Source organism: Telmatherina bonti, assembly GCF_933228915.1.
Source record: "Telmatherina bonti genome assembly, chromosome: 19".
Taxonomy (NCBI): domain Eukaryota; kingdom Metazoa; phylum Chordata; class Actinopteri; order Atheriniformes; family Telmatherinidae; genus Telmatherina; species Telmatherina bonti.
The window spans coordinates 31,265,730-31,291,612 of record NC_136617.1 but is presented as its reverse complement, the minus strand read 5'-3'; the positions used below and the strand labels follow the sequence as shown (position 1 = coordinate 31,291,612).

At 38.2% G+C, this 25,883-nt stretch overlaps 1 protein-coding gene across 3 annotated transcripts in view; it reads left to right on the top strand.

Annotated features, from left to right (window-relative positions):
• Window positions 1-25,883, top strand: part of col22a1 (collagen, type XXII, alpha 1) — a 68,446-nt gene that overhangs the window by 19,803 nt on the left and 22,760 nt on the right. For all 3 annotated transcript variants that reach the window (XR_013771722.1, XM_079258923.1, XM_079258924.1), the window contains 35 exons: window positions 414-525; window positions 1,236-1,359; window positions 1,551-1,826; window positions 1,924-2,004; window positions 4,291-4,407; window positions 4,519-4,563; window positions 4,668-4,730; window positions 4,966-5,004; window positions 7,867-7,920; window positions 8,025-8,078; window positions 8,348-8,401; window positions 8,849-8,902; window positions 8,995-9,039; window positions 10,933-10,986; window positions 11,215-11,268; window positions 11,783-11,818; window positions 12,767-12,796; window positions 14,656-14,709; window positions 14,862-14,915; window positions 19,110-19,163; window positions 21,971-22,024; window positions 22,106-22,159; window positions 22,260-22,313; window positions 22,736-22,789; window positions 22,914-22,958; window positions 23,052-23,114; window positions 23,356-23,409; window positions 23,497-23,538; window positions 23,630-23,662; window positions 23,835-23,888; window positions 24,142-24,195; window positions 24,278-24,331; window positions 24,407-24,460; window positions 24,548-24,601; window positions 24,868-24,972. Coding sequence is in view for 2 of the 3 variants with exons in the window: in XM_079258923.1 (XP_079115049.1) it covers window positions 414-525; window positions 1,236-1,359; window positions 1,551-1,826; window positions 1,924-2,004; window positions 4,291-4,407; window positions 4,519-4,563; window positions 4,668-4,730; window positions 4,966-5,004; window positions 7,867-7,920; window positions 8,025-8,078; window positions 8,348-8,401; window positions 8,849-8,902; window positions 8,995-9,039; window positions 10,933-10,986; window positions 11,215-11,268; window positions 11,783-11,818; window positions 12,767-12,796; window positions 14,656-14,709; window positions 14,862-14,915; window positions 19,110-19,163; window positions 21,971-22,024; window positions 22,106-22,159; window positions 22,260-22,313; window positions 22,736-22,789; window positions 22,914-22,958; window positions 23,052-23,114; window positions 23,356-23,409; window positions 23,497-23,538; window positions 23,630-23,662; window positions 23,835-23,888; window positions 24,142-24,195; window positions 24,278-24,331; window positions 24,407-24,460; window positions 24,548-24,601; window positions 24,868-24,972 (2,282 nt within the window). In the remaining variant the exon portion in view is untranslated. The remainder of the gene's footprint in view (window positions 1-413; window positions 526-1,235; window positions 1,360-1,550; window positions 1,827-1,923; window positions 2,005-4,290; window positions 4,408-4,518; window positions 4,564-4,667; window positions 4,731-4,965; window positions 5,005-7,866; window positions 7,921-8,024; window positions 8,079-8,347; window positions 8,402-8,848; window positions 8,903-8,994; window positions 9,040-10,932; window positions 10,987-11,214; window positions 11,269-11,782; window positions 11,819-12,766; window positions 12,797-14,655; window positions 14,710-14,861; window positions 14,916-19,109; window positions 19,164-21,970; window positions 22,025-22,105; window positions 22,160-22,259; window positions 22,314-22,735; window positions 22,790-22,913; window positions 22,959-23,051; window positions 23,115-23,355; window positions 23,410-23,496; window positions 23,539-23,629; window positions 23,663-23,834; window positions 23,889-24,141; window positions 24,196-24,277; window positions 24,332-24,406; window positions 24,461-24,547; window positions 24,602-24,867; window positions 24,973-25,883) is intronic.

Here is a 25,883-nt window from a genome sequence, read left to right as displayed (position 1 = left end):
TACGGTCTGCGGTGAGACCACTTCAAATCACACACTGCACGGCAGTGAACACACACGTGCACATGCTCACAAGTGGACTTCGCCAGCAATGGCTGCTAGTTTTAGTTTTTTCCTCTGGCAGTGAATGCAACAAACATTTTGATGCCCCAACAAACAACTCAATTTTCCATTAGGTCAGTAAAACGATGAATTCAGCTTTTAACCAAAAAGCCACAGATACAGAGGCTTCAGGGTGTGGTGGTACTGACCCAGTTAAACCCCAATACACAAGCACAAGTCTGACAAAACCATAAGTCAACCTCAAGACTTGAGAGGCTGAATGTGTGTGTGTGTGTGTGTGTGTGTGAGAGAAAGAGAAAGAGAGTGAGAGACTGTGAAGAGTCCAACTAAACTATTTTACTGTGTTGCCGCAGGATTTGACCTGATGAAGTTCTTCAGTGTGAAAGATATTCTGGGAACCAGAGATGATGATGGCCCCAGTTCATACGTTCGCCTTGGAACCATGCCGATAGTACAGCACACAGAGTAAGTGTGCACCTCTGCATACTACAGACGCAGTATATTTTAAGTTCTTATCAAAATACTCAAGAAAAGAAAATAATTAAAATTCTGGTCAGACTGACCAGGTTGAGGACAAAAATATTCCAGTTAAATCCCTTCTGACCACCAGCCTATGCCTTCTCTGTGGATTGTGTTTGCCAAATAGACTCATAAAGACTGATTTTCTGACTCCTGTGTTAACATGTCTACGCACCTAAAATAAATACTAAATACTAAAGACAAGCATTTGAACAGATCCAATAGAGACTTCCTACAGATGTTGAGGTGGACATACTTCAAGCAGCTTAACAGTTTTCACTGTCCCCAGGTTGATCCATTCTAAGAAAAGCTGTGATACTGTCATGTTTTCCTTTGGTTGCTTTCTTGATCTGACATAGAAAATGACATTAAATACAAAGAAATGTAAATAAATTAAACGAAAGCTCTTTGTTAATGCCCAGCTCTAGCTTTGTTATTTCCACACGCTGGTCTGTGGACCTTATAGTTGATTACAATCAATGAACTAATAAAGAAAAAATAACAAAAAGCAAAAGTCATGTCGTCTTAATGTTAAAAAATCCAAACTTGTCTTATGCTAGCTTGCTGGCAATGTTTGTAAGTTAATATTTAATGTGTTTCTCATATCGTGTACACAGACTAAGGTAATGCAATAACAACGTCCTTTTATTCGGCAGAGATGTGTTTCCTCAAGGTCTGCCAGATGAATATGCCTTCGTGACAACGTTTAAATTCAGAAAAACCTCAAGACGTGAAGATTGGTACCTCTGGCAGATTTATGACAAATATGGAATACCACAGGTGGGTCAGCCAAATGTAAATAGTTAAAAATAGAACTATAAACGCCTGTATCTTAATTTGGTGAATTACAACGTAGGACAGGCTGAAGTCACTCACTGTTCATTTTCTTGCTAAGTTAAGGGCTTTGGGCTGTCAAACAGTGCAGAAACAAAATCCTGCAGCTTTCATTTATCCTCTCTCTGATTTCTCAGGTGTCCATTCGTCTGGACGGTGAAAACAAAGCAGTGGAGTACAACGCTGTCGGCCTGACAAAAGATGCTGTCAGAGCTGTGTTCAAGGACTCTGAAGTTGACAACCTGTTTGACCGAAATTGGCACAAAATTGCCCTAAGTGTTGAAGCCAAGTCTGTGTCTTTGTACTTGGACTGCAAACACATCAAGACTTTGCCAATTGAAGACAGGGAGGACATAGATATCCAGGGAAAGACAGTAATTGGGAAGAGGTTGTATGACAGTGTGCCAATTGATGTGAGTTTCTACCTTTCTGCTTGAGACATTTTATTCATGTAAGCTTCTTGCCTTGGAAGTGCATTTGTTTATAAAATGTTTGTCGGCTTTCATATAGTTTGACCTCCAAAGGATGATGATTTACTGCGATTCAAAACATGCAGAACTGGAGACTTGCTGTGATCTCCCTGGTGGCCCTGTAAGTATTAGTGGCTTCAGACATGGACTTTGCATCTTTATACTGACATCCCAGCACAGGAGGTGTAAGGTCACAAATAGCCTACAAATGCAGCCTGTAGGTTTGCAAATCAATTGGTTATGCATCATAGAATGCTTCAATATTTACAGAAAAGGGTCTGTCCAAAGACGTTAGTACTACTTGTGAAAAAATGTATCAATAATTTTAGTATATTCCTGAATTAGCCTCCCTGATGAGGTGTTTTGGGCATATTCCTCAGGGAAGAGACCCAAAAGGAAGATCTGAACAAGCTGGAGGGATTGCATTCTACAGTCACGTTCTTTAGATGCTTTTATCCAAAGCATCTCACTCAGCCCGATAGGCACACATCGGGGGGCAACTTTGTGTTCAGTGTCTTGCCCAAGAACACTTTCGGCACATGATCAGGGGAAGCCTGGAATCGAGTTACAAGCCAGTTAAAAGCCAACTGGTCTTCCTCCTGAGCTACAGGGCCGCCCTAAGATGCAAGATCAGGGTTTGAACCCACGCCCTTCTGAACGAAAAGCAATTCATTTTACCACTACGCCATAAACAGCATCTCTCGCCTGGGAATGCCTCAGAATCCCACTGATGAATGTGGCTAGGGAGAGAGTTTAGGCAGCTGCCCCGCTATCCAATTTCAGATAAGCGACAGAAAGTGTATGAATGGAGGAAAGTCTTTTGTTTTTAGTTTCCTAGTTAGCATTAGCATATATGCCTTTATCTTGAGAGCGACTGATATGAGCTAGCACTTAACTGTAACACTTCAATGTGAATTCCAAATGAATACTGTTCTCAAACATCTAAGCATTTACAGAAAACTAAAAATATCCCCCCCCAAAAATATTTCAAACACTAAAAGCAATCAACCTTATCTTTAAATAAAATCATCTTTACTTTTAGTTTGAAATTACATTGCGAGGTACCTCAAACATTTAGGTCATGCTGTTAGCTTGGAACCTACTACTACATGCTGGTGTTTAACTGCAATACATCATTTCAGTCTGAACAACAAAACAATTCATTTGAACTTTTAAGCATTTACAGTGGAAGTCAGTCAAAATTAGTTATTTCCATCTGTAAAAAAGAGTGTGCCTAATTTGAATCACCTTTATTCTTAGATGAAAAATATATTGCTAGCATGAAAACTCAGGTAGTGCTAAGGGCTAATTTTTAACTGTAATGCATCATATTAATGTGAGGTATAAAATAAGAATGTGCATGGAGTTTTTAACCTTCCCAAGAAAAGATGGATCCAAATAAGTTGTTTTCTGCAAAAACAATCAATTTTTTCTCTACTTTGAATCACCCTTATTTTCAATTTGAGAATACATTGCTCGCTGACATTTACATTCAAAGTTTTAGCTTAAGAGCTGATGCTATAGGATCAAAACAAGATCAAAACAAGAAGTATTGGAGGATTATATATATATATATATATATATATATATATATATATATATATATATATATATATATATATATATATATTTAAATGTAAGTTCTAAAATTATATATATACATATATATATATATATATATATATATATATATATATATATATATATATATATATATATATATATATATATATATATATATATATATATATATATATAGTTTTAATTTTAGAACTTAAATGTAGAACTTTTAGATATTTGATGTGCCGCTTTGTTTAAGTGTAAATAAAGGAAACCTAACTTAGCTTGCACATTACATTACATGGAATTGTTGTGTGTGTGTGGGGGGGGGGGTGCTCTAGCTTTATGAATTTAATTAATAACACTAAGACAAGCTCCACAACTTATGTGTTTATCTCACACCAGCAGCTAAAAGAAAGAAAAGAATCTTTTGATTCTTATCTTATACAACTTACAAATATATTAACGTGGCCTACAAGTGGGTCAGCGACCATTAATTATTGACCACTTTTCTCGGCGAGTGGTGCAATAATTAGAGTACACCACACTGGGTGGATAAAATCTCTCCATATAGTCTGGCAGTGCTTTCAAATGGGGAGTCATCCAGTCAATACCGACGGACTACAGACAAAGCTTTTATTTATTTCTTTTTTTTAAACATCTGCCGCTCTTGCTCACATTTTAGCTGATAACAGTAACTACTAGCTTAAAATGTAAGTTATAGCTGCAAAGGCCCCTGATGACAAACTGTATCTCACAGTATAAGTATATAATGGTAACACATGTGCTGCAATCATGACTGTATTTTCTTATATATCTTTTTTCTTGATAAATTGTGTCATTTCAGTGTCCAAAGAAAGTTGTGACAGAGGCACCACCTGAGCAGATCCTCACTCCAACACCCACGGTTGTGGAACAAAAGAGAGGTCCTCAAATGAATTGCTCCTGCCCTGCAGGGGACAAGGTAAAGCCATTTCATTTTTATCAGACTTGATCCCAGTCTATTATTTCCATGGTTGACTGGGAATCCTTACTTTTAATGGCTTTAAAAGGCAGCTGTTCTCATTTCTCACAGGGAGACACCGGTGCGCCTGGTGTTACAGGCCCAAAGGGTGAAAAGGTCATCTACCACATAATGACATACTAGTTTGTGTGTGAAACACATGATTATAGTTTCATTGTGTGTTCTGTCCTTTTATTGTGTCAACGTGCCTACCTTTTCAGGGGGACAGTGGCCCTAAAGGTGCTATTGGACCATCGGGCATCAAAGGGGAAAAAGGAGAGACAGTATGAAAACTTAAGGCGTATATTTTCCATTTTTTTTTATTCTTATTTGGAGGAAAATAATCTAATAAGATTAAAGTGAAATAACTGAATTTCAGTTTATCATTTAATCAGTTTAGAAGAGTTCTGATCAATATCACATCAACCAATCAAGTGATTTCACCCTGCATGCCTTCCAATTTCTCTGCATCTCTTTCAGCCTCGATAATAATTGATCTTATCGATTAATTATTTGCAGGGCAAAGTAACCTCTGTTAAAGGTGACAGAGGTGAGAAGGTAGGTAAACACATCCCTTCACGCTGCTGCATGATCATCTTAACCCAAATACATGTTTGCTTGCATTTTTATGCATATTTTATGTGCATGGACACCAAATATTCTAATCTCTTCCTGGGAATAATCATTTTTAACTCTTCCTTTCTATTTTCTTTCTTTATTTTCACTTTTAATGTTTGTTTCAGATGTGTAACTGCACAAAGGTTTATAGGGAACCAATTACCAGTGATCTAATAGTCAGATTAGAACAAAGCTGATGTCTAAAGGTGTGTAACTATGACTTCTAGGTTTTTATAAGACAAATAAATTCTACAAATACTTGTCTGAAGACTCCAAATAGGAGTAAAGTTTATATACTTTATTCCTAATTAATGACGCACTACAGAACTTTTGCACTTTTTTCAGTGATACCTTTTGCCATCTATCAGCTGCCAATTCATCTTGCAGCCTCTCATGTAATACACCTTTAATGTCTAGATATATAAATCTATTCTTTAAGTTTTCTTTTTACATGATGTAAGCATGTAAAGTTCCACATAAGCACATTTATGTTAAAACAACAAATCGTATGAAATTTAATGATCCGACTGAGCTCAAAAATTATTCAGAAATTGTTTAGCAAATCAAACTGAAATTTTATCTATAATAATCCATTTGCAGTTAAATTCTCAACATAACACCGTTTGAGAAGAAACTTGGGATTTACAGATATGCAGAACGGAAACTCCCAACAGAATGCAATGATTTCCAAAACTCATCAACAAGTATTTTATTCCCAATAATCACATGTTGAAACGAAGACACTTTGCTCGTCACCATCATATTTGCTTGAATCTGATGTCAGCAACACATCCTGGACTTTTGTTTATGGATTTTAAGGTTTGTGACGCTCCAAATGGTTTTATTGGTGATGGTCTGCTGGTCTGCAGGTGGACAAGTTCAACACCCGAACTCTTCTTGTGTGCAGCCACGCTGTTGTGTCGGATGCTGTAAATGGTTTCGTGTTATCTTGCTGAAATCAGCAAGGCCTTCCCTGTAGGAGATGCTGTCTGGAAGGGAGCAGATGGTGCTTTAAAACCACTATATGGTCATTGATGAAGCTTCACAGATGTGGAGGCTGCCCAGGCCACAGGCACTAATGCAACCCCATACCCTCAAAGATGCAGGCCTGAGTTGGAGTTTGCATGTACCGGGCCCAACCGTCCAGGTTATGCTCTAGTTCGAGTCGAGCCATCCAGGCCTTTTACTGTAGCTGTGCACTGAGATTCCTCCTGATTCTCTGATGATTTTGTTCACTCTAGATGGTAGAGTCTTCAAAGTCTTCATACACTGAGCATGCGCACAATGACTGGATCAGTACAGGACCAATCAGAGCCGGACAATCCTTCCATATGAAAGTCAGGTTAATGGAACGTATAATTAAAAATCCATTTTCAGCAACACCTACCATGTATCTGACCTGTTGCAGTTCAGCCTGACTAGTCTTAAATACTTCCCCCGACAGTCATCTTTTATTGGTACCAAATTACATTTCCAACGCCTTGCTCTCCACTTTAAATAAATATAAAAGATAATATTTCAATTACCTTAGATAGGCTGTTGCTTAATTTCTTAGTAATGTAAAATCATTGCATTCTGTTTTATCTATATTTTTCTGAGCTTCCAAAACATTTGGAATTTAGGTTGTATATTACACAGCAACAATAATGTCCAACAAGTTGCACCTCAGTTCGTCTTTTCAAGTGTTTTTGTTGGTAATATTTTTGAGAATCTACCTGACAAAGTGCTTTGGATAAACAGTGACACTGCAGGAAGCCAAAGGTGTTGTTTTATGTAAGAAAATCATTAATACAGGCAGCAGAACGCATTTTATGACATATTTATGTGTTTTATAATCCTTACTGTTGCTTCGATGGAAGTGCATTAAAAGAAACTTTAATGCGCGGCGTCCCTGTTGCTCCTCTGTTACTCTATGCTTCAGCATCTGTCTTTACTCTCCCTGAAAGAAGGCTGCAATTTGCTCTTGTAAACTTTTCTAAACTTGAGGCAAACGCATGATGTAAGCTGACGTCAAGCTGGGGTTAAAAGAAAAAAAAAAAAGGCAGTCTGCGTTGGAAATCTTGTCACAGGGGGTGAAAGTGGATTTCTCCCACTGCGACTGCTTTTAACTGTATCTTTAACCAATGAAAGAAGCCACCGCCATGTGTGGCAGTGCTGCTGTCGATACGGAGTCTTTTAGGCCTGTGGTGCAGCAGAACTGGGCGAACCTCTCCGGATCTGTGTGATGAAAGAAATGTTGTTTGTTAATGTGATTTAAACCTAAAATAATTAAAGGGCAACCCTCTTAGACGTGTAGAGTGGTTTATGAAATAGAAGGAAGCTTGTGGTGGGCAATATCTCTCTGTACTGTGTAATTTAACAGCCATTACTCTGAGAGTCCGCTGGATTCTTTGGCACTGTGGATGACATCAGTCTGTGACTTAAAAATATGCAGCACTCAGATGAAACAATGGGAAGCCGGTATTCCTTGAGTCCTGGGATGAATGTGCAACCAAACCATAATGGGTCTTGGTGCAGCTGTTAGACGATTCTGGCTCCGAAGTCTCTGCTGAAAAGTGTTTTGTTTATCTCTTTGTGTTTTCTGCGTAGCTTTGTCAGCACATTTATCTCCTCTTTTCGATTTTTTAAGTGCTTTAATATGTTTCTAACCTTTGTATTGTTACTATGTGTACTAAACCGATTGTGTGATGCTACCAGGTTGATGTTTCTGACAGCACGACTTCGTCGCCTGCCATCGCCGGCCATCCTGCATGCTTGCGTTTGACCAACCCATTCGTTAAAAGACTTGTTTTCTGTTTCCAGGGTGATAGGGGCACTATAGGTTTAACAGGTGCTGCTGGACAAAAAGGAGAGAAGGTGTGACCCTGGAGATGCGGAGTGCAGTGTGTTTCTAAACATTGATCTGAGTCATAAAAAGTCAAACGGTGGTATTAATTCTGTGTCTCCAACCTTTTTAACAGGGTCTTGGGGGCGTGCCAGGAATAGATGGTTTACCTGGTGACAAAGGTGACAAAGTAAGTGACCCTGTTTCACCACGTTGGTGTAAAATGTGTCAGTGTTTCTCGTTTAGAGGCAGCACCACTGCCCTGCATGTTTTAGATGTTTGTCTACTCCAGTAAAGTCTGGTTGGTGGTAAAGTGGGTGTGTTAAAGTGTGGGAACTTCTAAAACACATGGGACAGTGGTACATCAGGACTCGAATTGACTGACTAATGTAAACAATCTAATGCAGTTTTATCATATAAAATATACTAAATGTAGAAGTGTTGTTTTTTTCTCATCAGGGTGATCCAGGTGCAGCTGGTACTCCGGGGCAACAAGGCCCAGCTGGACAGAAGGTGGGTGAATGTGATGGCATAAGCAAAGAATTACATCAAGTTAAAAAAAAAAAGGGGGAAAAAGCTGTTTAGTCTTTTAGATTTTGTAACTTGTTTTTGTTTATTTTAAATAATAGTAGTTGTATGTTAGGTGGTGCGTCAGGTCCCACGCTGAACCTACACATTGCAGCTGGCAAACATGTAAACTTTCATTTTGAAGACGTCCACAAACAAACAAATGCTAAACAGGTTGTGTGTATTCTCCACCTCAGAGTGTTGAGCCAGAAATCTGCTGTTTCTACACTGATTGTTTTACGTTTTTATTCTATATTTTATAGTGACTCGTATCTCATTCAGTATTCCCATGTCAGCTGACAGTTGGCTGCAGGCTCAGTCGGCAGACAGAAGTGAACATCCAAAGAAAATAACTCCTACTGACACAGATGTTTATGTTTTTGGGCTTTACAGGGAATCCAAGGTGATGCAGGAACTCCAGGTGGACCCGGACCCAAAGGTGTTACTGTGAGTAATGCGCTTCACCGTCATCAGTTAAGTTTTCAGTTATCTAACTCTGACTTAAAATGGTTTAATGAAGTCGTGATGTTTTGTTTTAGGGTGATTCTGGTACAAAAGGTGGAAAAGGGACTCCAGGAGTCAGGGTAAGTTCCCGTTCTGTAAAAAAGAAGTCTAACATATAAGTAGAACAACTTTTTTCCGCCCTACTTTCCACTTCTTCGCTCAACCCCCACTCTCAGATATAAATATTAGTCTTTTAGCTCCACGGAACATGTAACCACCAGATGGGTCCTCGCTCTCAGCGTCCACATTGTTACCGGCGTGCCTGATGATCTGAGCCATGAATCCATGTTTAATGTTTGTAGAGCTGAAAGTCCTGATAACAGAGTTAACTTCTGAGAAAGTGAGATCATTCTTCTCAGAGGAACCTCGAGCTGAGGGGACTAATAGTACAAACAGATGGAGCTTCCTTGATTCACCCGCCATACTTCCTGTCTGGAATTTTGTGGAGGCGTTCAGGGCTTTGTTGATGTCTGAAGTTTCCGTTTCTGATGTAAAAACCTCTCTTTGTTGCTGTCGCAACGATGTGAGGAGACAATAAAGATGCCTCATAATTCTGGATTTAGCTTTTCTGCTGGCATTAAAGTTGCTTTTCACAAGATTACTTGATTTTTTTATTTTTTTTATTAAGATGTTGCAATTTTACTTTTATATTGATTTCAGATGTTTTAAGCTGCATACCAGGCATGAATAAAAATATTTAAACACAAATAGTGTAAATTAGCGTTAAAATGATAAGAGGTCAGCCTGATGTTTCTAACTTTAGACTTCAACAGGTGGTTTTATGGGGCTTTAAACTTCTGTGAATTTGTGCATTAATTACTTTACCATATGATGCGAGGATGTGTAGCAGATTCTGAGAACCGGCTGACTCAATGGCTGTTGCCAGGTTTAGAGCTGTCCGTCAGCCATTGAGTAAGTCAGTCAGGAAGTCATTTCCTGTTAGCAGAAACTACTGGAAAAGTACTTTCTGTGTGTGCTGATAAAGGAAAGAAATGGTTTAGAGAAGCCATGTGGGACTGAGGTTTGAATAGTTTGACGGGAAAGTTAGGATTGTGTTTTGGGTCATACAGCAGTATCCATTGCTCAAAGTGGATAGTGCTGTTATTCACCCTGCAGTGATTGGTCCATAACTTTGGTTTGGATTTAAGTATCTAAACCATATTCTATTCTTTTCTATTCTATTCTTCAGTCATTTAGCAGAAGCTTTTATCCAAAGCGACTTACACACTCGTACCCCGATCGGCACATCCGGGGTTAACTTGGGGTATAGTGTCTTGCCCAAGGACACTTTGGCACATATATGAAATATTGTTTAGTGTACAATTTATTAAACGGAAAAAGATCTGGTGAATCATAAGCATTTCTTACAGTTTGAACCCAAAGAGCAATAAAATTTAAAAGTAAAATAGTTTGGCCAAATTCAAGTCTGAGACCAATACAAGATGATCGATGATAACTTTGATTAAAATTCATTAAGAAATACAATACACTGGTTAAAAACCTGCATGATACAGATCGGCTACTGAAAGCTGTGCTGTATGTACGCTTAGCAAATGTTCATGTTCTACATTGTTCTATCGTTACTAATTTTCCTCATCAGACAAATGATGTGTTTTGAGTCAAAGATTAACTAAGAAAAAGATTTATTTTTCAGCCAATTCTCAGGCAACATCTGGATTTGATGTGAGATCAGTCTTTACTTAAGCTATACATGCTAGCAGCTAGATCCTGATGTTCACGCCAACATTCATGTCTGATTTTGAGTTAGTGTATTCCAACCTGTGGTCGATGCTAAGCGATATGAGGCACGTCTACCCCGTTGGAAGCACAGGTTGTAAAAATGGCAACTAATCATTTGTACATCATTCACAGTTTTATGATATGAATGGATTTTTGTGTGACATCATGCAAAGATGGCTGCTGTTCTTTATTCATATTTAAGTGCTTTAAACAAAATCATGTTTACATTTTAGGGAGAAGCAGGTGTGGACGGACTACCAGGGAAACCAGGACTTCCTGGGAAAGACGTAAGTTGCAAACCAACTATGAGATCCTAGCATTGTCCTGGATTAGTTCCCAGTATACTGACTTCACATGAAAGATAACTTAATATTTGTCATGAAATAATAAAGTTTCTACTTTTCCACACTTGAAAAGTTTTTTCTTTATGTATTAGATTAATATTATTAGCCAGTATACTTGGCTTATAAGCCATTACCTTCGTAATAATACTGCTTTTGTTTAATCTCGATTAGGGTATGAGAGGACTGGTCGGAGCACCTGGGCCAAATGGGATTAAAGGCAACAAGGTTTGCACCCCCCTCCCCCGTTTCAGTTGACTAGAAACAATAGATAGAAGATACCACAAGCCTAATGTAATGAAGTTGTGTTGATATGAGTCTTTTTGAAATGATACAATCAGAGGTAATTCCTAAGTTTCCGTCTACCTTCTCCAGACATTCCTCAGTCTCCTGTGTGCATCTTCAAAGTCGGCCCACTCATTTGTCGGAGAAATTAAAACACACAGTTCATTTGTCTCTCTGTAATTACAGACTTTGATGATTCTTCCAGCGGTGCAAAAATACTCACAATACCGCACCCGTATATACACAAAACATGCATGCGTACACGCATACAAAGAGCTGCTGTGGTACTTCAGCCACAAGTTTGCCTTTCCTGCACTGTGCAGTAACTATACCCTTTAGCATGACTCATTAATTACAGCAGCTGCTGTGTTATTACCGTATCGCCTCAGGGGCTTTTCCCTCAAGCTCTCTTGATTCTAATGAAGGGGTGTTTATCCTTGTGTGAACTGTGTCACAGGGGGAGAGAGGACTTCCCGGGTTACCTGGGGATGTGGTGAGTATCAAAAATACACAAAAAGAAAGATAAATTACATTGTATATAGGATCCTACAGATCTTTGTTGTGATGAAGATGACTGAGGAAGGGTGTGATTACAGAGGCGAGTGAGAATTGCCTGAATGAGACCAGGTAATCCCAGCCGAAAGCAGCCTACTGACTGTTTTAGTGCCGACGCACATCAACTGGAGTTGGTGCTGGTCGGTGTGTGTATCCATGAGGAATGGAAACACAGCAGAACTGGTTGACTTCAATAAGAAACTCTGAACATGCTTTGGATTTATTTTGTTGTTAAGAGTAAATGGTTTCAGTTTTAAGTACATCTAAGTAATCTATTGCTGATGGGAGTTGGGTAAATAAAGTGTTAGATGAGCAAGAAAACTCTTACATTTTGTTTTTATTTGTTTATCAGTAATGTTTTGAGCAGTGGGATTTTTAAATAAGTTTTAGTGACATATGAAGCATTTTCTTTTCTGATAAGTAACGAGATATAGCAAATTGTGTCCTAATGTTGGAACTTTCCTCAACTATGGGCAATAATCCAAAACTCAGCTGTAAAGCAACAACAGAATGTCTGAAAGACCACAACCAGATTCAGATTCACATCGGCATGATCACTCTTCTCTGAACACGTTCCACTCTGTATGTTCTGCACTGTGTCATCTGCAGATTTATTCACTAACAACTGCTAGTTTTCTTTCCATCTTTCTCATTTCTATTTAACTTGCTAGTTTCTGGTGCTTCTGACAGTTGATAGTTCAGGCCTCTGCAGGGGTTTACTGTTTACTTTATGCGTTTACTGTGAATATACCTTTATAGACTATGATTAGATCAACACGGTTTCTAACATCCTTCCACACAGCCTTGTTTTACCTCCAATTTGCACATAAATTCATCAACCATGTTCTCTTATTTAAACCTAATGTATTCATTGCTTTGATTTCAGGTACAGAAAGAAGGCCTGAGGGGTGAAAAGGTGAGAAATTGTTTAACGGTTAAATGCTTCACATTTTGAAGTAGATTTTAATCACAATGGGTTAGATTTATGAGAAATATTAAACTGTGTTTAACTGTGTTCTGTACCAGACGTGACAATAGGTGACAAACATGACTAAATACATCAATAGTTTAATTGGGAAACTTTATCTGAGTAACACACACACAAATCTGAACAGATTAACACATGTTGCAGAAAATCATGGATACACTTCTTTAATAAAGTATGTTTCTGTTTTCTACCAATCCCAAACGAGTCCATGCTAAACATTTAGCAGCTAGCTTTGCTTTCTGAGAGTCTGCTAACATGCCAGTTTGGTTTTCTCTGAAACATTTACCCAGTTGAGCAAAGTTAAATAATAAAAAGACTTTAGAAATTGCATTATGGGCTGTAAATTATAAACAGCAAGACGGAAAGCACTTGGAAAGCTCAGACCTCTGCTAAGCTTGTAACGCTTCAGAGGATGGAAGCCAAAAATCGAATCAGAAACATTAGGATCAGGTAGGATATTTTATTAACATTAACTGGAGCCCGGGAAGCAGGCAGCTGGCTCTTCAGTGGAATGCAAGAGATCCTTCATTGAAAGTATCCACAATAAGAGGGCAGCTGATGATTATAATGAGGGTTAGCAGAGTGGCACACAGTGTATTTGATTCCAACTAGGGTAAGGGAGTCCAGGAGGTACAATAATTCTTGTCTCATTAGAGATGAACAGGGTAAATCCAAAACACAGTTCCTGGAATGATCCAAGATCCAAACCACTGAGAAGAGCCACAAATACGAGTGATCTGGGAAAATACTGGGGCAGGCAGGTACTGGAGACTAAGAGGGAAAAGACTGGAAACACACAGAGAAACTCTGACAATCTGGCAATTAGCAGTTCTGGATTTGCTGCTTAAGTAGAGCGTGGCCCAGGTGGAAGGTAGCAGCAAATCAGTGCTGAGGAGGGATGCCTTCAGAGACAGCTGGGAAAAACCATCCACTGACAAAAAAACATAGCAAAGCTAATCATTTCCACCTAAGTTGTGAAGGATTATTTTAATAATTCCTGTTTTCGCAATTCCTTCCAGATCAATCCAACAGTTTAACAGAACCAAAGTCCCAAACCGAAGAGCCATTCCCAGAAAGAACATCTGCATAGAAACAGGCAGACAGATAAATGTGGGCAATTCTACACTGGTGATATGTAAACCAGTAATTTGTCCCAGTAATTTGTCAATACCTAGCTCCGCCACCCCTCCTGCCCCACATCCCCCTTTTTACACCTTCTAGCAGATGGGAAAGACTCCAGGTTCCACAATGTAGGTCCAGCCAATGGGTTGATGGACCGATGGCTCTGGTCTTACAAGCTGAATTATCATAAGATTCGTCAGACCACACTTACAAAAGCAAATATTTTATTCATTCATTCATCCATTATTCTTTCTGCTTAGTCAGATGAAGGGTCGTGGGGAAGCTGGAGCCTATCCCAGCAGTCTTTGGGCGAAAGGCCAGGTACACCCTGGATGGCTCGCCAGTCCATTGCAGGGCAGCATATATTTTAACAAGCTCTGAATAATCAATCCAACAGTCAGCATCCTGTTTCCATGGCACCAGGTGGCTTTCAGGTGCTACGACAACCTCAAACTAGCATCTGTGATTCCCTGACTGGTTCTGTGTTTTATTGCAGCTGCTAAGATGTTTTAGTTTCAGTGACAGCCGTCTCTCCCAGCTCGCCCACAGTCACCTCATGATAAACCTACTTTCACAAAAAACTGGCACATGTCATTAAACTCCTATACATATGTGATGTTGCTCCTTCTAATATGTCTAAAACATATGTGTTTCTTGTGTTTCAGGGAGATGCCGGACCTCCTGGGCCTCCAGGAGCAGATGGCCCCCCAGGCCCCCCTGTAAGGATTTTGATTTATTACTTCCTTGCTGCTGTTTTGCTTTTGATATGTAAATGTTAAGCAAAGACCATCTGTTTTGATGTTGTCCTGAACACTTTATTGAGAATTCAGTCATGCTGTATGGATTCTGACAGCAATGTTTCATTCCTCAGGGTGTTCCTGGCCCACAAGGCCTGCCTGGCGAATCTGGCGAGATTGGACAAAGGGTTTGTATATCATTTTGTCAAGAGACTGTCCTAAAATTACTGCCATGATTGTAAGAAGAAAAGCTGCATAAAACAGAAGATGCTTTGGGATATTCAACTCTTTATGTAATGGGACTTCCCTCCCTTGACAGAAAATGTGGTGCATGAGCAGGCCAGTTAAATCAGCTTTATTTGTATGGTGCCAATTCACAACAAAGCACTTTGAAGACATATTAAATTCAAGTAGATTCCATGCGATCCAATTCAAAAGAAATTCATCATAATTATGTTCATTTAAGCCAATTCATAAAAACACCTCTGCTTAGCAGGGAAAATCAATATAGAATATTGTCCTCATTTCGATTCCCAATCCTGAGCACACGCATGGTTCACTAGTGAGAGTGGAAAGGCTGAAAAATTCCTTTTAACAGGAAGGAAAAGCCTCTGCACCTCAGGGAGAGAAGCCATCAGGCTCGAACAGTTGGGGGTGGACAAGAAACAAAAGAGGAATCCGGAAGAACGGCAAACGTTAACCAGGGATACCTGCTGAAAGAGAGGAATACTGCCAATAACGTCATACACTTATGAGGGACATTTCATTTCATTAATTAAGAGAAGTTTTCTAATGAACTATTCTTGATTAATCACATTTTAATTATTTACCTGAATTATTTAACTGAATTATTTTCAAATAATTTAATTTATTTAATTAACAGAAAGCTGCATTTTTTTTTCATTAATTTTGGTGGATGACTGAATCAAATAACACACGGACAGTATTAAAAATTCAGGTTGTTTTAATATAGAAAGTGTGAAAAAAAACATTTAATTTGATTCAATTTATATTGCAAACGGTAGAAGAAAATAGAATCATCACTGGCCAAAAGAGAATAGACCTTGCTCTGACTGCAAAACAGGATACTGTGTGAGGTCCATGAGTGTGTTCTTATGGACGGATGGGGGGGCTTACACAGCAGCCATTACTAACAGAGAAGAGTAAACAAAACATACTTTAACTTTCCTCACCAAAAGTTCTACAATAAAACCAGACAAAGTTGCTAAACTTGTTGATAATTGTTTTTCTTTAAATAGATTCACTAGAAAGGTCTGAAAAATCACTACATGTAGCGCCAAAGTTATAACCTTTTAATGGACAGTGTGCATAAGTTGGTGTACCAGTAAAGACAAATGTTCTGCAATTAAATGCATTATGTTTTCTGCAACTAATTGATCATATTAAACATGTTAAAGCCCCACGCCTAATATATACAATTGGAAAAAAAAAAAGAGTAGAATGAATTGAATGTAAATTATTTCTTAGTTCAACATGTGATGCCCACGGCAGCATAAAGGATGGCCGACCCCACCCCATTAGATTGTTCTGAGACTTTTGCTTCTGGTAGGGTGCTCTGTTTTAACCTCTTTCCTGTTTTTATGTTTTATTTTTTTATGCATTTATTTTCATAGGGATTATCCCTGCATTGTGTGCTGTATTTATTTTTTGCTATAACTCTCTCAGGATGAATGCTCCTTGTTTCCGTTTACATGGGCAGATTCTCATCCATCCTGTCCAGGTTCCACCTCTTACTCATGCTTGTCCTAATTCTCCAGTTGTCAGCCATTTGCTTTCTACAGATGGAGAAACCAAACCTCATGAAGCAATGAATCACTTTGACATGATTACTGTGAAATCAACTCATTGCTTTGAAGTATTCGATACAGCCATAACAGCGCCCTCTACTGGCTGTGTTTCTTAGCATAACATCACGAGTGCTTTCACCTTATTTGTTAGTTTTGGGTTTAATACTATATTTATCGTGTTGTGGCAGCACATATAGTGGGTTTTTTTTTTTTTTTAATAAAACACAGTGATCTTTTTGTTAAGCCAACTTTGTTTTAACTCACAGGAGCCCAGTATTAGATACTTACAGTTTCTGAGACATTTGGCATCAGTTTAAGGTACAAACTATGTTCCAAATTCTGTGGCTCACAAACTTATTTTTGTTTTCTGAGCCTTACTGGACACTAAAAAGCAGAAGATTACACTGTGAAAATTTGGAACCATCACATGATATTAACTTGTAAATAAGCCCAAAAAATGTTGGTACTTTTTTTTTTTTTTTTTTTTTTTTTTTTTTACATTTTGTTAATGTTGACAAATAAAGACCCCATATTTAAAAAAAAAAAAAAAAAAAAAAAAAAAAAAAAAAAAGGACTTATCTGATCATTATTTCACGGACTGGGTCTTTATAGACACAATCTAGCCATTCCAGCCCAACTTTAAAAAAATTTGTATGATTTCAAAAAGAGTAATATGTTTACATCCATGTAATTTTACATTCAGTTTTAGTTAAACCCTTACAACTTGTCAGTTTTTTTTTTTTTTTTTTCAAGTGAAAGCAACATGTTGATTAAATCATCTATTAAATTTCCCTGTGGGGATTAAAAAGTAAATTTCATTTCATTATTTATTTTTTTCCATTCATCTACCAGTTTGGAATTAAAAGCAATGGAGGATTTTCAGGAGCATATTGCAGGAAGCAAAACAAATTTTCAACATTTTGGTCAATTTTCACCTTAAAAAAACACAAAAGGACGAGCAAAGTACAACCTGTCATATTCCATCTGGATTATATAGAATTAAGAAAACTGACCTTAATTCATAAGGATACTCAGAGCCAATGAATCAGTTGTTACCAGTGCTTTGTAGAATTATCTACAAAAACTGCCCCTTGTTGCTTTAGTAATTTTCTTTTCCCTCTTCTCTCACCGGCCTATTTATGTAGAATTAAAACAGTCAAAATGGTTCTACATAATTTGTTCTTCCAAAACAAATAGTGACCTAATTTCCCTCCTCCTCTGAGAGCACTTAACTTCTCATTAGCACTGTGTTGGAACCGACATCTGCTGCTGATCAGTTGGGCACACGAGTTGAGTCAAACCTCCTCTGGCAACAAGTAAAATGCTTTGATGCCACCAGAATGGATTTTGTTAAGAGCAGCTCAGAAATGAAGGGATTTATAGTTTATCAATATAAACAGAGCATTAACTCAGGGTTTATGTCACCTTATATATAGAAAGACCATGGCGTTGTGCATCCTTGTATTACTTATGTGGTATCAGTAGAGGTCCCACTCAGGTATTTTGAAGCTCTATGGACTGAAAGAAAATTGCTTGCTTGATCTTTTACTTAAGAAAATGAGTGTATGTGAATGTTTGCAGGGTATCAGGACTTGAATGTGCTTTGGGATATGTTAAGAAGGTGATAAGCTTAGCTAGTATTAGGTATCATGTATTAGTCTGTCTTCAAAAATATCTCTTCAGTAAAACCTGAGTCACTCATCTCTACTGCAAACAGTTTTAGGTGTAGAATGTAAAACTCTTTAATAAGATTAATAGATAATATTAATGAGTAATAGCCTGACTTAACATCACTTATAACAGTGTTTTCATTGGACTCCAAATAGTCAAGAAACTAGCAAGCTAGCTAGCATAAGCGATTGGAACTAGCTTTGCAAATGTTGCTAGTTGCAGCTGTGTTTAACTGAAAGAGAAAATAAATTAAATTGATTTTGGTTTCCAAAACATGGACTTGTCTTTGTAACAAATAAAATCAGAGATACGGTGTGAGTAGATCTGACATTTACTTTGTGATTAGTGATGGCTAGTTACAGCTACATCAACTAGCCTTTGCTCATTGACCTTCATTAATGCTTATTCATTTTCAATACTCAAAAGTGTTTATTACACATTTTTGCAGAGACTGTTTACAGACATGACGTTAAACAGATGTGAGCAGGATGGTTTTTTTTCTTATTTGAGCAAATTACTTTTGATGTAGCCTGTGTATAACACAATAATTTGTATCTATGGATCTAAAACACTGGTAAAGCTGAAGAAACTTTAACTTCTATAGTGTTTTAGATCCAGTCGTTTTCCATCAAAAATATGCCAAAAATGCTAAATTGCTCACCAAGAAATGTGAGATAACACAGTTACATCTGTTTTATTTTTACACAGCCAATTCACCGAAACAGGCATATCCAATTGCTTTAGCATTTTTATACGTATACTTCCAACAACTAGGTTTCCAGAGAGATATTAAAATCGGTCATTGGGATTTCAGGGGTAATTATGACATCATATAAATGTTAATCAATATGTACAGAATGTTTTAATGTTTAATTTTTAATTCTATCTCTGGTTGTCTTTCAGGGTAAGAAAGGTGACAGTGGATTACCTGGAGTGGATGGACTTCCAGGACCTCCTGTAAGATTAGTTTCATTAATTTTCTCTTTATTTCTTAACACTTTAAGCCAGGCACTCAGAGTGTATTTCCTCCAACATTTTACAATTTTAACCCACTGTAAACTAAGAACCCCTCCAAATAAATAATACTTATAAAAACTGAGTTTATTCACAAAAAATGAATACAAAGAAATGGAAAGTATTTGATAGGTTCGCTTTTATGTTTTTCATTTTAAATATTGACTTTTTTGTCGTAAGGTTTATCAATAACTGAAAAAAAAAAGAAGTTTTTGTGTTTTAAAAATGTTTGAGGTGTTTGCTTTGCTGGCTTTTTAGTGGTTTAAAGCAAGCGATCTAGACCAAGACGTCATGAGTTTTCTTTTTGTCAAATTCCACTTTTCCACCAATTTAGATTTAGCTTAGTAATCTTTTTTTTTATCTTTCTGAAAAAACAAACCAGTGGCATAAAAATCTAGTTTTCAGCCTGTGGTCTTTGATGAACTGTCAACCGGTCCAGGATTTACCTACCTCTCCCCCTATGATTGCTGGGATAGGCTCCAGCTCCCTGCAACCCTTAATCAGACAATATGGTTTGAAAGACAAATGAATACTGCAAGGAGTCTGGTGCGAAATGTCTCCACAACATCCAGCAGTTCAATTTGAAATAAGATCGCACTAAAAGCTCATCATGATTACTTTGCAAAATGTTTAAAAACTTAACTCTATTCACAAAACATGTTGCAATAACTCCACATTCTCTCATGTTCTCCTGGTGCTATTAGAGCTAACAAATGATAATGTTAGTTAATAAAACATGTCCTTTTAGGCGTCTGCACTAAAGCCAGGCTAAGCTGGGGAAAAGAGGTGAAAAAAACTTTAATACATCATGATATATCACCGCACGGTGCTATCAGTTTTATGGCTGATTTAATACAGCACTTCATTTCTCAAAGTAATGCCTCCAAATGAGTTTTTTCTTTGGAGCTTCTCTTCAATCAAAAAGTCTGTAATTTTTGATATGACTCAGCCTCTCAAAGGTGTCTTCTTGTGTTATTTTAATAGGAGAAAATAGCCTTGATTACAACCTGCATGTGTAAATTAATCTTCCAAATCTCTCCCAAGAGCGAAAGACAAGAACTCCCCCTGCTCGAGTTGTGGCCAAGTTTGAGATCAAAACAGTGTTATGCTCCCCTCTTGTGGATGTTTCGTGCAACTAATACATATTAAATCTCCTGTGCACCCAGATCCAACTCTGTATAGAACATATATTTCATTATTTCACCCTTTAATTTCACACTTAAAGGTCAATATAGATTAAATTAAAATTATTTAATAAAAATTAAAAAAGAAATAAATACATTTTATTCAATTCACAGCTACAGTGTATAGTTAATATAATCATTCTCTTCAGTTCAAAAGTATCTTCAAGCTGCATCAAACTCTAAAAAAAAGTTAATTTATTGTCATTTATACACATACAGTTTTTTGATGAAAGAATATTTGGCTGCACATCCATTTGGTAACATTATTAATTTCTAATTTTTTTGGTTTTTTTTTATCAGCAGTCAATGCTGGTAGATTCTTAACATCACCAGGCAGGATCTCTATTAGCCTCATTTCCTTTGCAGAAACTGAGCCTTATGTAATTGCAGTTAAGTGCAATGAAATCACATAAATTATTGATGTTTTTTAAAATGTAAAACCACAACATTTTCTTTTCCAGCAAAGTTACTGTAATTCTGACCACACTTAAATCTTATTAAAATTTTCAATTAGATTAGTAGATTCTGTTGTGTTAAAGTTGTGTCAGTTCATCGCAGACGTTCCCCCTCCTTTCAGCTCTTGTAACCAGCCTTGTTGTTTACATCATCCATCTACAACCACATTTTTATTTGTCCTTCTACACATCACTTCATTTGTTTAGCTGCACTTTGTTCAGGCAAAAGCACGTAAAAAACAGTTCCACATATGAAGTTCATGTACTTCCATATCTCTAGAGCTACAGTGAGCACGCATTCAGCTCGTAATTGACATGCGATGGGAAAGTAACCCAAATGATTAGCTTCCTTCATCAGCGGTCAAATTGGCCCTTCATTTTTCATTTAGAGCCACTGAAAAGAGTTTAACCCACATTTGCAGGGATGGTGGGTTCTCATTTAGATCCACTTAAATCATAACCAGAATCTTCTAAAACTTTGTCCTGGTACATAAACAGGAAATGTTCCATTTAGTCATCCTTGGGTGTAGTAATAAATGTAACGCTGTTACTGCTCACTGTCCTGTTGTAAAGCAGGACTTTAAGGAAACTGAATGGCTGCGTTGTTGTTGTGCATCAGATCCCTCCATCCCTTCATCCTACATCCAGGCCACAATCACCACACTCAAGTTTCTGAGGAAGATCAATCAATGGCACGTGACAAAGATACAGTATTCCACCATGATGAGCCATATTTGTTACTACAAAGGGAACATGTGACAAACATATATGTAGTATGACGCATATCAAGGCTGGAAAGATTTTCATAAGACATGGAAAGACTCACACTTTATTCAGATTAAATGGATTTTCTCAACAGCTTATTGTCAAGCTCTGCCTGAGCCTGAATCTGGGTCAGGTGTGTTGAAGCAGGAAACATGTCAAACCTGCAGGACAGCCCCCCCCCCCCCCCCCCCCCTTAATTGTATCTATATATATTAGTGCCCAAAAAATTCTCCACAATATATTTTCGATATCTTTGTAATTAAAAAGACTGTATGTTTTTGGTTTAGATTCACAGTGTATGATTGCAGAATTATGTAAATTTGAAGAAATATTCTCTTCTCCAAAGGGGCCGCAGGGGCCACCTGGTCTTCCAGGCATGCAGGGGCACACTGGACCACCTGTAAGTCATCCTTTTTCATTAAAAACACCAACGTATGACATTGAATATGGAGCATGCTGACATATGACTCTCTTTATGAAGGGTCTGCCTGGTGAACTGGGATTTACAGGCAAAGCAGGAGAACCAGGGAAACCTGTAAGTTGACCTTCTGATTCGTAAATAGGAGCATCTTGTGTTGTTCATGATAATTTTAGTTTTAGATATCGACTCTATGCGTCTCTTCTGATCTTTGTAGGGTCTTCCTGGGAAAGATGGCCTGGATGGGCTTCCTGGCAACGACGGCACCACAGTCAGTATGACCATGAAATATTCGACCAGCATCTGGGCAGATGTTTGATGTGCAGCTACAGTTCCACTAAAGGCTACTGAGACTTTTCTGTTTTACAGCCAGGAGTTTTATTGCTGGCTGGTTTACAGATTAGTTAGTTTCAGCTTCAGCGGCTTCAGATGCTGGTCATGCTGCCAAAGCAGCGCAAGAAATGCACATGACGAAATATTACACTGGCTGGCAGCTTCTAACAACAATTTTCTAGCTGTAACATGAAACTGAAAAACCAGAAAATCAGATTTCATTTTGTCTTTCAACTGACAAACATAAAAATCATTTTTGGGCTAAACTTAACTTTTTCTTCATCCAGTTCCTGGAAATGTTGTTACTTGGTACAGAAATTGAAAGGTTGGTTTCCTGATGGTAATCTTGTGTCTTTGAAGGGCCCCAGGGGAGAGCGGGGAGCAGATGGTTTTCCTGGCAAGCCTGGACCTAAGGTTCTACTACTTAAATCTTATTCAGAAACACAACGGGACTGCTGAGGACATGCAATATGCAGCTTATGAGACATATTTTCATATGAAAAGTTGATATTTTGATTGGAGTCTGTTGTCTTCTCAGGGTGATGATGGGCCTCCGGGACCAAGAGGTCCTCCAGGAGAGAGAGTGAGTTTAAATCAGGCTTTTTTGTTTGGATATTTCTTTAAAAAAAACTAAATAAAAATAATGATATCCTTTTAATTTTTTCCCTTATAACAGGGAGAAGCTGGTGCTCCTGGTCAACCAGGTAGTAACGGGGCAAGAGGAGACAGAGGTGTCCCGGTAGGTTTGATATCATTCATATATGCATTCAGCATAATGATGATTAAGTATACTTATCTATGCATATATCAAATGCTCAATTATTTATCCAAAAGGACAAAAGTGTCCCCAAATGGCCCTTTTAGACCATTTGTCTTTAACTTCCTGCTTGAAACAATCTTCTTCTACCTGAATTCATATCCACAAATAACATATGCAGTCTGTAAAAGTGTTTCATGGGTTGTTTGCTTCTTTTTCACAGGGAGAAAGAGGAATAGTGGGGCCAGTCGGGCCAAAGGGCGACAAGGGTGACAAGGTAAATGCTAAATGAGGATTTACCATGTTAAATGAACAGCTTGCTGCTAGCATATCGACTCTGTGAACACATTGTCTCCATGCTCAGGGTGAAGAGGGAGCTCGCGGACCACCTGGTATTCCAGGAAATGTAAGTCTAATTTGTACCAAATTAATATTTTACTTTCATTTCAGTAATTCTCTGTTTGGTTGTGATAACTGACATTATTTTGTCTCAACAGGTTGCAAATGTCATACCTGAGCCTGGTGAACCAGTAAGCACACTTCCTTCACACAGACAAAAACCATACTAGAAGTTCTGTGGTAATCTCTCTTTCAGCCACTTTTTTTGTTTTCTGTATTGTATTAAGACTCATATTTGTTTCTTTAGGTTTGCTTCTTGCTTCTTCTCTATGTAAATGTCTTTATTTCTGTACCTGTCTTCAGGGGAAACCTGGAGAGAAAGGAGAGAAGGGGGATCAAGGGAAACCAGGAGAGATGGTCAGATTTTCTTTGAACTTCCTTTAAATATGATAGAACAGCATCCAGCAATTTACTCAGAGAGCCACTAGGTGTCAGTAAAGAGTTTATAAAACAACAGTCCTGAGCTCATGGGACTCCTCTGTATATTCATTTGTTATGTATAAACTGACCTGGTTCTAAAAAACTATTAACTACTTCATTGCAAAGGTTATCATTATCCCTCAAATTTATATTTTACATCTATTTTTGACATTATGTGTCTTCTTGACAGGGTCCAAGAGGGTTACCTGGTGAACAAGGCTTTAGAGGACCACCTGGAGCACCTGTAAGAAGCTCATAACACCTTCACTCTTTTACTGCCCTGTTGTGTCAAATGTATTGTTTCTGATTGGTTGGTTTTATTCCAGGGTCCGAAGGGTGACACTGGACCAACAGGAGAGACTGGGCGTGTTGGCGACCCTGTAAGTTAGTGGATATAATATGAAAAGCGATGTTCTGTGTTGTTTAAACTGTAATGACGTTTCTGTTTCTTTCAGGGTCCACCTGGTCAAGCTGGTACACAGGGTCCTCGTGGATTACCAGGAAATGTGGTAAGTCTTGTCTAAACCTGTTCGCAGTCAGGTAAATGTTTCTGTTTGTGAGTTTTAGTCTGAAAGCACAAGCCTTTTGTTTCCTAGGGCATACCAGGGATCATTGGGCCTCCAGGTCCAGCTGGACTGAGAGGAGACAAGGTCAGTGTTCCTGTTTTGAAAGCAATATGTCATTTTGCTTGGATGTGTATTTTTATTTTATTTTGAGTGTGATGATTTTAGAAGCGCAGATAGAAAATAGCAGTGCTGAGGAGGCAGTGTCCTTACATCTCCTCCATTGTTTCAGTTTTTCAGTATTAGAGTTCATATATCCCAGATATTGTCTTTAAAAGTAAAATCAGACTGTTAATGATAGCATCTTATAAAGTCTTACGTGCCAAATCATTATAATTGTTGATTTGTTTCAGGGTGAACCAGGTAAACCAGGACAATCTGGTCCCCAAGGCCCACCAGGAGAGCCTGGTATTACTGGACCCCCTGGACCAACAGGGAAGGGAAAAGATGGGCTGAATGTAAGAACATAATATTTTATCTAGTTCCTTGCAGGGAGTACATACTATTTAACGGCAGCTGAAGGTAAAAGAATTCATCAGCACTGTTAGCTGAGAGTCATCCAAGGCTCATCACACAGGTACACATCATTGGAACTACGGTTATACATACACCTGAGACGGGGCTTAACGACCAAAGAAGAGTCGGTGCTGGTGCTAGAGCCATTGCTTAGGTGGTTCAGCTCTGGTGCTCACAAAGAACCGGTTTTTGTGTCGACCAAAAGAGTCACTGGGGAAGGATTATATATAAGCTTATGCTTCAAGCCACTACTTTGGATAATTTGTCATATGTTTCATTTATTTTTTTTTAGATTTGTCATTACGTTCAAATAAACTTTCTAAACAAAAAAAAAACAACAACAAAAACCTTTCAACGCTAATATTTCAGGTAACACCGCAACCAGCTGCTGACGCACACAACGTGATGCGGTTCTCAACTCTGATCCAGCAAAGAGTTGGTGCTAGGATAGTTCTCAAAACTAGAGAGTGTCGGCTCTCTAGTTTTGAGAACCAGTAGCCGGTGCTTATGCAGTCAAGCCAAACAACCGGTGCTAAGTCTGGCTCTGGCTCCGAACGAGCTTGGTCGAAAAGCCCCAAAAGTGGGCTCATAGGACTCTCCTCAATTGGCTCAATATATTTATTAGGATCTTGGATCTGACCTGGTTCAGTTAGAGGTTGCAGCATCAATCTAATAAACCAAACCCTTTAACTAGCATATTCCCCTCCTGACCTGAGGTGGCGCTGTTTTCAGAATAACTAAAGAAGAATAAAAGACAAATGAGAATCAAAAAATTCACTCATTTATTGGTTAATGCAGAGAAACTTCCATTTCCACCACATAAGTTGGAGCTTATGTGGCAGCTAATTTGAAG